The 11,894-nt window shown below is 50.6% G+C and overlaps 1 protein-coding gene across 1 annotated transcript; it reads left to right on the plus strand.

Annotated features, from left to right (window-relative positions):
- Positions 1–371: 371 nt before the first annotated feature.
- APEX2 (apurinic/apyrimidinic endodeoxyribonuclease 2) lies at positions 372–11,894 on the plus strand. Its single transcript, XM_084836143.1, has 6 exons — positions 372–552; positions 2,814–2,897; positions 3,211–3,391; positions 4,562–4,708; positions 8,071–8,140; positions 10,176–11,894. The coding sequence occupies exons 1-6, from the start codon at positions 432–434 to the stop codon at positions 11,163–11,165; spliced, it is 1,593 nt and encodes a 530-aa protein (XP_084692269.1). The 5' UTR covers positions 372–431; the 3' UTR covers positions 11,166–11,894.

Genomic DNA, 11,894 nt, shown 5'->3' on the forward strand with positions numbered 1-11,894 from the left:
AATTTAAACTCATTCGCCAAATGCCAGCTTGGATCTTCTTTGCTTTGTTTTTCCGGCTACCCAAAAGCCTTTTTAACACCCCCACCCCAGAGTCCGATTCCATCAGCCACGGGGGAGCAAAATAATTATTTCGGGGTATTTTTATTTCAAACCATTGTAACAAAGGAGGGCCTATAACCCAAACCTCATGGGGTCACGAAGAGTCAGACACGACTGAACAACAACAAACCCAAACCTGTGTTAACTTATTTCAGCTTTAACGGTCTTCCTTATGTATTCCCTCCACTCTTGGATGATTCTAATAGGAACCGGAAGTGAGAGCCCTTGAAGGTTTTAAAAAACTCTTTGTCGTCAAGTTGGCGGCCGGAAGTGACGCGAAGTTTGGAAGTGCCTTTCTTCTTTCATGCTTTCTCGACTCTCCCTTGGCTGGGATGAGACTGTTGAGCTGGAACATGAACGGGCTCCGGGCTGGGGCGGGATCTGCAGGGCTGAGGCTGCTCCTGGATTCGTTGGGAGCGGATGTCATCTGTCTGCAGGAGACCAAGATTACCCGTGAGTGGTGGGGAGGAACATTCACACGTGCATAAATGCAGGGCTGGGTCGACACCGGAGACGGTCTTAGGTTGCAAAACCAGATCAACGGCCCCTGTTTTCGTCCCAAGCAACTCTGGGATTTGTAGGGGGTTTGTTATTATTTTTGCAGGGCCCGAGTCCTGACAAAATTTAAGCCAGCCGGTTTGGTTTAGCATAACAAAAACTGCAGAGTGGTAATAAAAACCAGCCATATTTTTTTTAAAAAATGTGTTATGTAACACCTGGCCAAAATTTTTAGCTTTGTTTCTTCCCCATCCTCTGCCTTTTGTACCACCTAGCCTGATGGAAGAGTTCTGGAGAACCCTAAAGCTTGCACAATTTTGTGGAATTTTGGTTGGCCCTAATACAGGTGTTGCCCAGCTGTGGATTGTGATCCAGGTATTGTTGGACTCCAATGCCCAGGATGCCCAGCAGTCAGTGGTAATGGGAGCTGTAGTTCAGCAACATCTGGAGGGCCACAAATTCCTCACCCTTAGCCTGCGAATTGCATAGTTAGACCCAAACCAAGGATTTATCTTCAACCGTTTTCAGCGAGAGGCTCTGGGAAGGCCAAAGCAGAGCAGAATAAACACAGCCATTCCCCCATCGTTGGTGATTTTTTGTTTTTGTACTCAGCAAATGCTGTTCAGCTATCTGCTTTCTCTGGGTGTAGAGGATCCATTTCGCTATCATGGCTCATATTTGTTGAGAGATGATTCCTCTAGGAGCTCTTCAGTTCATTACACTATACTCTTCCTTAGGATAGATGTCGAAGGAAGAAAAGAAAAAATAGTAACTTCTATTTCATTTGCTGTTGTTTCCAAACAGAAATATTACATTTCTGAGCAGGGATAAAAGAGTTCAGTTCCTTCTTGTCTGCAGACATTTTTAGTCCTTTTGGTGGAAACATGGAAGTATTGGCAGACTTCTTCAGGTTAATGCAAAAGTATCATGTTGCTCCAAGGCAAAACCTGGTTCTGTTTTGCCTGTAGTTCACCATACAGCACTATGGTTCTTAGCCACGGATATTAAACTGGTTTGACTTTGAAGAGCTGACCTGCCTTGAAGCCAGAAGGCGGTGCTTCGTCAAGCGCTAAAATGACAAGTGAATCTCCAGCATATTCCACCAAATGGTTATACGTTGTTTAACTTGTAAGTTAATTTTCAGGCCAGTTTTCCCCAACCTGGTGCTGTCCAGAGGTGTTGGACTACCACACCTATCATCCCCATACTGTCTGGGCTTGTAGTTCAACAGCTCTGTAGCCCATCCGTTTGGGCTTGTAGTTCAACAGCTGTGGAGGGCACCAGGCTGGAGAAGGTTGCTCCAGGCCATGACAAGGCAGCAGGTTCCCATCCCTCTTCAGACAGCACCTAGGAGTGATGTTGGCAGGCCTGTCTCTTTAAATGTGGGCCTGCAGTGATCATATATAAGGGGGGAGGGGGCAATTTAAAGAGCAAAAGGGGCAGGCGGGGGAGGAGATGCTGAACTCTCCACTCTGCCTGCAGCTTACCTCTGCCAATTCTGTCCCTTGGGGCAGTTTTTCTCCTAGTCAGGCTCACTTCTGGTACTGGAAGCCAGAAAGGGAATTCTGTTCCAAAACATCTGGAGGGCACCAGGTTGCCTACCCCTGCTTTGGGGCATGCCTGTCTTTCCTACCTGATGCCCTCCAGATGTTGTGGACTTCAATCCCCATCAGCCCCAGCCAGCATGGCCTATGGTCAGGAATGCTGGGAGTAATGCTGGCATGTAGAGCGGACTGTTTTTTTGACTACTCTTGCCTGCTGTCTCTGTATCCTGGCAAAACAACCTATGGTTCCTGGTTCACTCATAACAACAACTCAGAGTTAAAACAACCCAGAGTTCACAACCCAACAACAAACCATGGGTTCTCTTCCTGGGTTGTTTGTGGTTAACAACCCATAGTTAACCCATAGTTCTGGGTTCGCACACCACTGCAACCCAGGTTTCAACAACCCTTAGTTAACCCATACTTTGGCTTGTTAACTTGGGAAACAGAGTGAACTTTCACAGTGCTGGTACTTGAGATCGTTTGCAAATTAGCCCCCTTCCCCAACTGGTTAAGCCAAATACGATGCCAGGTAACCGCTTAGTGGCTGAACCTGGGACCCTTTTGCACGTTAACAAAAAGACCCCTTCCCCCGAAAGTGAAATAAAGATGTGGGCTTTTGTAGCTACACCTCCACCCTGATTTGTTTCCATATATCTGGTTTGTTCCCAGGGGACCTGCTCGAGGAGCCGTTGGCTATAGTAGAAGGTTATAGCTCTTACTTCAGCTTCAGTCGCATCCGCAGTGGCTACTCAGGTAATGGAGTGCTATCAGCGAAGGGAATCTGGCAAGCCTGGCCCATATTTCAGGTTGCCCACTTATCAACTGATCCCTGTAGCTGTGCCTTAAGCAGGGATATCTGGGGCAGCAAGTGCTTTCGCTCTGCACCTGAAAATGTCCCCTGCTCGTTGCTGCAGATCAGGCTGCCTTTCAAAGCTGCTGTGTCTGGTTGAAAAGCTGGCATTTCTTCTGTGTATCTCCTCCTATGTGCCTTGGCCTCAGATCTTAATAGGGGGACTTTCCCCCATTTTGGAGCCAGCACATTTTTTAAAAGTCTTTTGTCCCCCAGGTGTTGCAACCTTCTGTAAGATCAGTGCCACCCCAGAGTCAGCTGAGGAGGGCCTGTCAGGGCTTTTCACCAAGCATGATGGAGCAGTTGGTTGCTATGGAAACACAGGCGACTTCACACCTGAGGAGCTGCAGGCACTGGACAGTGAGGGCCGAGCTGTCATCACTCACCATCGTATTTGGTAAGGACAGGAATCGAGGGTGAAGCAGGGGAGGGGGCATTGCAGAAAGTTCCTGTGGCTGGCATAGCATAGAGCAGGGGTCCCCAATCTTTTGGGGTGGGCGGGCACATTTGGAATTTTGATAGTGTTGTGGGTGCTCTCACAAAATGGCTGCCATGCTGGGCATGGCCAGTCATTTTGCAAACTGGTGAGACTAAATGAAAAGTAACTTGCCAAGAACCTAAGTCCAAGGCAGAGGTGGAGTTCTGAGCTCCAAAACACAAAACCACTCTTTTGAACCCAAATAAAGATGGTTCTGGAGGGCAGCACTTTACTTTGCTGCAAGCCAGCCTCCCAGTTAAAAAATGTTTTTATTTTAAAAAGATCTTAAATAAAATAAAAATCAGGAGGGGTAGGGAGCCTGGCAGGCTCCAAGAGAAGTGGTGCCCATGAGTGCCACGTTGGGAGACCCGGGCATAGAAATTACCAGCACAATTGTAAACATGTATATATATATACATACATATATATATATATTTGGAAATACGTCCCACTGTTTTCAATGGGTCTTCCTCCCAGATAAGTGTGCATGAGATTGTAGCCTTAGAGCATGATCCAGAAATCCCTGACTCCAATCTAACCTGAGCCAAACATTCACTAAGTGTCCTTTGGCAAGCTGCCATATATCTCCCGGCCCTCCCATTTGTGATCAGGGCTAATGGTACTGACCTACTTTGAAGGGCTGTTGAGAGGACTTCTTTCCAAAACAACTAATTAACTTAGGGATTCTGCTGCCATGTGATGATGCGGTAACGACTGTTGCTTTCATGTCCTTGTCGGTTTCCCGGTGGCATTGAGCTGTCCGCTGTTGGAAACAGCGTGCTGGCATGGAGTGATCGCTTCTGCCTTTCTCTGCATGGAAAAACCCCTCTCAGTGGTAGAGAAGGGCAGTGTCTTTCTCATTGATGGGAGATTTCTCCCACTGTTGAGGGGAGATTTCTCTCATCATTGATGGGAAATAAGAGCAGGGGGGGTCCTCTAATTCCACACACACATCCCCCCCCCCCCGAGAGGGAGACAGGTCTTGGTACAGTACCTCTGTAGGCCGGATTAGGTTCCCCCTCCCTTGAAAAGTAGGAGCTTGACACTTAGGACCTGCAACCTTGTTGCGTGCTTGTCCCTTCACTGCAGCACTTCGGAGCAGCGGGAGACCACCCTGACAGTCATCAATGTGTACTGCCCCCGTGCCGACCCTGAAAAGCCGGAGCGTGGGGACTTCAAGCTGCAATTCTACCGCCTCCTGCGGGCTCGGGCTGAGGCTCTTCTCAGAGCAGGAGGGTAGGTGTGGCTTCTGCTCTCGGCACGACCACATGCAGTGCGGTCCGATGCGTTGTTACTCTGACGTGCGTCCTGCTGAGCTCAAGGGGCCTTGCTCCCCAGTAAGTGTGCTCTGCGCATTGCACTGTGAGGGGCTGAATGGTGAAATCCCTCGTTTATTTCTCATTTCTGCCCCACGCTAAACAGCCTCCTGCCCCTGTTCTCTCAGCTCTCCCCTGGTCTCCACTGTGGGGAGAATCATGCCAGTCTCCCTTACAGGGTTGTTATGAGAGTGACTGAAAACGGCGGTGAAAAACTTTGGGAATGCTGAGAGCTCTATAGAAATGCTGCTGTTCCTTCGTTATTGTTTTTATTATTCCGACTTTGATCTCTTCCCGGCCCAAGCCAGCTTTCGATCCACCATCCTTCTCCCAGGTGAAATATACTGAGCAAATGCAGTGTGTGTGAAGTGTAGGAGGGAGCTGGATCCTCTCAGGCCTCTCCTGGGATGGGTGCAGCTCCCTCAGTGCCATCTTGCCTCACAGATTGCTCAGGGTTTTAACTTGGCGGCTCTTCGCTGCGCTCCTGATCTCAGATGGTTAGGAGCTTCCTGGGGCACGAGTGGTGTCAGGAACTCCTTCTGTCCTGCTTGCTAGGGAAACCTTGAAGCAGAAACCTACCTGTGGGGTGGTGGTGTCACGTCCTGCTCCAAGTCCCGTTGCTGTCTGTGGCAAGGTAAATGCCTAGGAGGAGCAGGTCCTCTTCCTTGTGGCACCCTGCCTAGGGTGGTTTGTTTAGTTAGCGTTTTTGGGACCATTAGGAAACTGGTTAACCCCTTCCTGGTTTTGGAAGGCTTTTCGAGACCATGTTTTTGAGGGGCTTTTAGAACTCTTTATTTTATGATTAGCTATTCTCTGTGTGTGTTTTTTGGATTGCCTCTTAAATAAATGTTTTATCTTTGCACTTTATCCTTCTGTGTCATAGCTTTCTCTTATGGGTTTGTTAGCTGGCATGAGAGCCTATGGGTGGTCTTTAGCGGGGTGGGCAAAAGGAAGATCAGGAACTGGTAGGTCTCCAGGTGAATATAAGTAAATCGGCAAGCGTTTCTGACCTCCAGCAACAACAGAAGGTCTCTCCCCTCTCTCTTTCGTGAAACAAAGAAAAGCGTGCGTGTCTGTGGCAGGGAACCAAGTGTGGTTTTCTGAAAAGGCTCAGTTCTGGTAATGAAAACAAATTCCTAGGCTGGGCGTATGCACCCTGTATCTGTCTTTAATTCTAAGTGTATGTCTGCTCTGCTGAGCATACATATGTGATCACTGGGCTCCAGTTGGTGGATTTGGTAAAAAACAAAGTGGATCCTGCAAACCTGGAGTCTGCCAGACCCTAGACTATGGAGCTGCCAAGATGTAATTTTAAAAATACCATGCTGGTGGATGGAGGCATAAGTGAAGCCAGAGCCGGTTTTCGGTCACCAGAGCCCAGGGCCTGCTGGATCCAGGTTGTATGTCTGGTCAATAGAGAGAGAAAAAGACATGTGTAGCCCCCGCTGCTATGCAAAATACCTGGTTTGTTGGTTAAAGATCTGATTCAGAACCTGAAGCAGAATGACAGATCAGAGATGAGTAAGGATTCTTCCAGCGGTAGAAGATCCACCCCCTGGAGGAATCCAAGCAGACTCTGTGGGCCAGATGGGGGAACTCCGCAGGCTGGAGGTTTCCCATCCCTGCTTTAAGAGACTGTAAAATACCCGAAAGTTGGCAACCCTTGTGGGAGGAGGGTTGTGGCAGGATGGAAATACAAAAAATAACTAGTAATAGAAATACTAAATAAAACCACGCTCCCTCTTGTGCTACGTTACTTTCAGTCTGACCTGAGACAGGGCTGTGTTTTTTGTCTGCTCCCGCCCTCTGTATATGTTGGTATACACTGTGAATCCCCTTACAACAATCTTCCCTAGGCTGGTGCCCTCTACCCATGCTGGTTGGGAATGATGGGAGTTGCAGTCCAGCATATCTGGAGGGCACCAGGTTGGGGAAGGCTGCCTTAGCCAATCAGCCTTTTCGGCCAAATGGTCGGCGTGGTTCTGCCTCCGTGGCTTTAGCGTGGCATTCACTGCTGTGGGTGCTTTGGCCGAGGATCCAGTGCATGACTCTAACCATTGAGCATGGTGCTTTGGCCCAGAGAGGGCCAGTGGGGGCTGTGGGTCCTAATCCCACCTTTTGGGGAGGTGGGGGGGGCATAGCGAAGTGGTAGAGTGCTCCCTTTGCATGCAGAAGGTTCCAGGCTTAGTGGGAATACCCAATTTGCTCATCCAGCTGATGGAGCAACTTCTGTGAGCAAAACATAGAATGGGGTGGCCGATTCCCTCCCCGCCCACACACACTATGGATGTTATGAAAGTCTGGGAAGGGGGATGGAGTCTGGCGGACATCCTCCCGCTTGGCCCCTTGGATGCCAGTCCACAGCCCCCCATGCTTGCCCGACAAAATTGCAGGGATAAATAGACCATTTTATGCCTGCAGTTTTGCATAAATGGTGCAAAATAGTCGGCACAAATGGTCTATTGTGTAAAATGGCCATTTCCGTTAAAAGCTTATCCATGTTTTCCGCAAAATTATGGCTCACTGGTAAGCGGGGTGTTACGCGCCGCTCTCCAGGCCCCCGCGGACTGTTCAGCAGCTCATGCTGTGCACCGAGCGGGGCGGTTGGCGGGGGTCTGGCGAGCGGCGTGCAAGGCGATGGCAGGTGAGTTTGGCCACTTCTACTTTACACCCTCAGCATCTGCTCTGTAGGGTGGGGAGAGCGGATTTGGGGAGGGTGCACGCAGGGACGGGCAGCATCTGGGAGAAGAAGAGGAGCACATCTTGCTGCTGACGCGGTGTTGGATTCTGCGCCCAGTCTTCAGCATGTCCAGCATCAAGGATGTTGGCTCGCAGGTGCTCGGGAAGAGCCCGGGGGTCTGAGCCCCAGGGAACCCTTGCTAATCAGCCTGCACAGCACTGTGCTACAGGACCAGTGGTGTTGCTTGGTCTAAGACAGCAGTCCAGGTTTCCTCCGGCGCAGAGGTGCGGAGCTTGTGGCCCTCTGGATGTTGTTGGACTACAACTCCCATCATGCCTCACCATTGGCTATACTGGCTAGGGTTGATGGGAGTTGCAGTCCAGCAGCATCTGGAAGGTTCATGTTCCCCACCCCTGCTCTGGTGTAGGCCAGGACTACAGCTGCGATTGAGTTTTCTCTTCCTAGTAACTCTGCTGCTGCTGCTACTGATGTGATGTCAGGGGCTGCTTCCGAGCAGCATCGTGGGGAGTAGGGATGAACAGGGACTGCTGTCTGTTTATTATTAGCCTTGGAGTAATGCAGACTTCCTTTTTTCGTTCTAGCCATGTGGTTATCCTGGGAGACATCAACACCGCGCACAAGCCCATCGATCACTGTGACCCAGGAGATCTGGTGAGCTGGCTGCCCGCTCCTGCTCAGCCTCCTCTACTCCGCAGTTTATGGGGCATGGAAGTGTGGATGGATTTCCCCCCGTCCCCGACATACACACGCACTGGGAGTGGGGGTGGGTGGGGAGCCTTGACCAAGGATTGTGAATGTTCCCTTTCGTGGCTCACGAAACAGATGTGTTTAGGGGTCGTGAAATTAGCAAGGGGTAGGGATAGATGGTGAGGAACAATTAGACCAATTCCTACACCTGCCCCCCAGCCCCGAGGACAGAAAGTTGGCGAAGGCGAAGGGGCAAGGCGATAGGAACAAGGAAAAATGTGACATTTTGGCTGGCACCTAATTTGTCCTTCCCAGTGTGGAAGTCCACCTCATGTTTCCACTGGGCTGGGGTGAAAACTTCCAGATTAGATGCAAAGATAAGCCCAGTTATGCCACCTGAATAAAACATACACACTTGCATGTACTTATTTGATCTAATGCAGCCTTCCCTATCCTGGTTCCCTTCAGATGGGTGAGACTGCAACTCCCAGAATTCCCAGCCAGAATGGCTGGCTAGGAATTCTGGGAGTTGCAGTCCCACACATTTGGAGGGAACCAGGTTGGGGAAGGCAGGTCTGATGCACTGTGTTTCTGCTAGGTGTGCAGTGGAGGGAGAGATAAGGAGCAGGAAGTCTGAAGAAGCTCGGCCTTCTCTCTCTTTCTCACTGGAAATTCAGCAGCACTTATGTCCAGGTTCTGGTACTTTATTGTGCTCTTCCCGATGTACTTCTCATTTTTTTTTAAAATTCATTTTTAATGATGAGCAGACTCAAGGCAAGTCACAAAATAAAACGTGCCATACATATTGAAATGCAACCCTGACAACAAGCGGCTGCATCATAAAAGCAAAGCAGCAGCCAGCAAATTAAATATATCATCCCAGGATAATTGAAACAACAACAACAGTCTTTGACTGTAATCCTCTGTGTGCTTACAACTCACTAGGACTTACTTCTGAGGAGACACATGTAGGATTGTGTTGTTAGCAACCGGTTTAAAAGCAGGCAAAGAAGGGGCGAGCGGCTATAAGGACTAGAAACCTGTTGTGTGTGTTTTTAATGTGACATTCTTGAGATGTTCAGTTTGGTGCTGAATACCAAATTCTCTAATTGTAGATGTGCCATTTTATTATTATTACATTTATATCCCGCCTTTTTTCCTCTTGCAAGGTGCCCAAGGCAACTTACATGGTCCTCCTCTTCTCCATTTTATCCCCACAACAACCCTGTGAGGTAGGTTAGGCTGAGAGTCAGGGACTGGCCCAAAGTCACCCAGTGAGCTTCACAGCCAAATGGGGACTAGAACCCGGATCTCCTGAGTCCCAGTCCAACACTCTAGCCACTACACCATACTGGCTTTCATTACCTATCTGTGGAAATGTGGAATATACAGGGGTGTAGTGTTACAGCTAGGAGATGGAGCTGCAAACCACGAAGTTCCCAGTTAGAATCTTGTCTCTGCCATGAACTCATGAGATGGCCTTAGGCCGAGCCTCTCATTCTTGGTCCCACCTCCCCATCTGCACTCTGTGGGCTACTAGTAACTTACCTCACAGGATTGTTGTAAGGGTTACAAGTATATAATGCGTGTGACACTCTTGGACGCTTGAGAGCGTGGTATTCCAGTCTGGTAGCGTGTCTCTAATGCAAGGGTGGGGAACCTCAGGCCCGTGGGCCAAATCTGGCTCTCCTGGGGCCCCAGTCTGGCCCTCGGGGGTTCCCCAGGCAGCTATGCCCCCATCCCCCAACCACCAATTGTTTAGTGGCTTCCCGGCTTTTGTGCAGTTTTTTCCCCATTCTAAAAGGTTGAGATGCCTCTCCCAAGGCTTAGTGATGGGTGGTAAGCTACAGCATGCTGGTATTTTTGGCACTGCCCTTCCGGCTTAGGTCCCACCCACCACTGGAATGCAGCCCCCGAGAGCTTCTCTGAAATGGAATTCAGCCCTCGGACGGAAAGAGATTCGGCACCCTTGCTCTAATGTTTCCATTGTCTCCTGCAGGAGTCCTTTCAGGAGCATCCTGGGCGCCGCTGGCTGGACAGTTTCCTCTGGGAGCCAGGTAAGGATTTCCAGAATGGGAAGCTCTTTGTCGATACGTTCCGCTTTCTGCACCCGGATCAGGAAGACGCTTTCACCTGCTGGTGCAACGTCACGGGGTCCCGGCACCTCAACTATGGCACTCGCATCGACTACATCCTGGCCGATGGCGCTCTGGCATCGTCGGAGCTCGAGGACGCCCAGCTCCTGCCGGAAGTGTGGGGCTCTGACCACTGCCCCGTACAGGCGGTGCTGAAAAGCATCTGCCTGGCTGCTCCCCGCTACCCACCCCTCTGCAGTCGCTTCCTGCCCGAGTTTGCCGGCACCCAGCAGAAACTCAGCCGCTTCCTGGTGAAAGTGGAGCGGGCTGGCCTGCCGGAGGAGGGCCAGAAGCGAAGCAAGGCTGAGCCCTGCGCTGAGCGGGGCTCCAAGAAGAGACGGACTGGCCTGCTGCAGAAGGGGCAAGGGGATTTGCGCAGCTTTTTCAAAGCTGGAAACCTCAGGGCTGGGGACAGTGATGGTGTTAGGGGCCGAGCGGTCATGAGTGTGAGAGAGAGGGCAGCAGAGGACTCTGGGAAAGAAACTGATACTGCAGAAAGGCCAGGTGAGGAATGTGGGGTGGGGGAAGTCGCTGGCATGAGCCAGGAGTCCATTAGGAGTTTGAGAAAGGAGTCTGCTGTGGGTCTGACCAGTGGGGAAGCTATGAACGGTGGGGAAGATGCAGTTCCCTCCAAGCCAAATCAGTCTGCTGCCTTGTGGAAGTCCCTTCTGTCAGGCCCTGCTCAGCCACCTCACTGCAAGGCCCACGGGGAGCCCTGTGTCCTGCGGACGGTGAAGAAACAAGGGCCAAACTATGGGCGGCGCTTTTACGTGTGCGCCCGGCCCCTGGGGAAGCCTTCTGATCCCCGCGCCCGCTGTGACTTCTTCCTGTGGGCCAGTCGGGGGAATCCATGAATGAGGAGGTAGACCGGACTGAGAGGAAGTCAAGTCTTCCATGACTCTCTAAGTGGAAAGAAGTGCTTGACTTCGGATGGTTGGGACCATCGTTGGTCCACCGCCTGAGAAAGAGGGAGCCGTCCTCTCTGGCCTAGTGAGGTGAGGCTCAGCGCCGAGTACTTGGCGTGGTCTAGTCAGGAATTTCTGTGGGCCTCTGGAAACTGGCATTCACACTGGAATACATCAGGGTTCGCTCTGGACCACTTGCAAGTTCTGCAGGCCTTGATGCCAGTGGAAACGAGCATTATTTAAACGGCGAGAATTTTAATGATTAATCTACAACAGCCTCCAGATGTGCCACACTACAGTGCCCATAATCCCCAGCTGGGGTGATGGGTGTTGTAGTGTAACACATCTGGAGGGCACCAGGTTGGGGGAGGCTGATCTACAGTTTTGCTGAGCTCTTGGTGCTGGGGTTAACGGAGACCTTGGGAATGCAGGCCTGGGCTGCTCTCTTGCAAGTGAAACGATGCTGGTGCGTGAAGTAGGGGTGCAGACTTTCCCGTGTCTACGCAAGTGCTGCGTGGGTCAGCTGGGGGCTCCCTTAGCCTCAGGTAGATGCAGAGGCTCTCGAGCAGTTGCTCTTTCTGGGAGTTGCCTTACTCCTTTTTTCCCTATACACCCCAGCTTTAAAAAGAAAAGGAAGGATCTTTTCTACTTTTGATAAAATAAAGATGTTGGCTTTTA

The sequence above is a fragment of the Heloderma suspectum genome, chromosome 2, assembly GCF_057233095.1.
Source record: "Heloderma suspectum isolate Gila_16-S chromosome 2, 16-S_ref, whole genome shotgun sequence".
Taxonomy (NCBI): Eukaryota; Metazoa; Chordata; class Lepidosauria; order Squamata; family Helodermatidae; genus Heloderma; species Heloderma suspectum.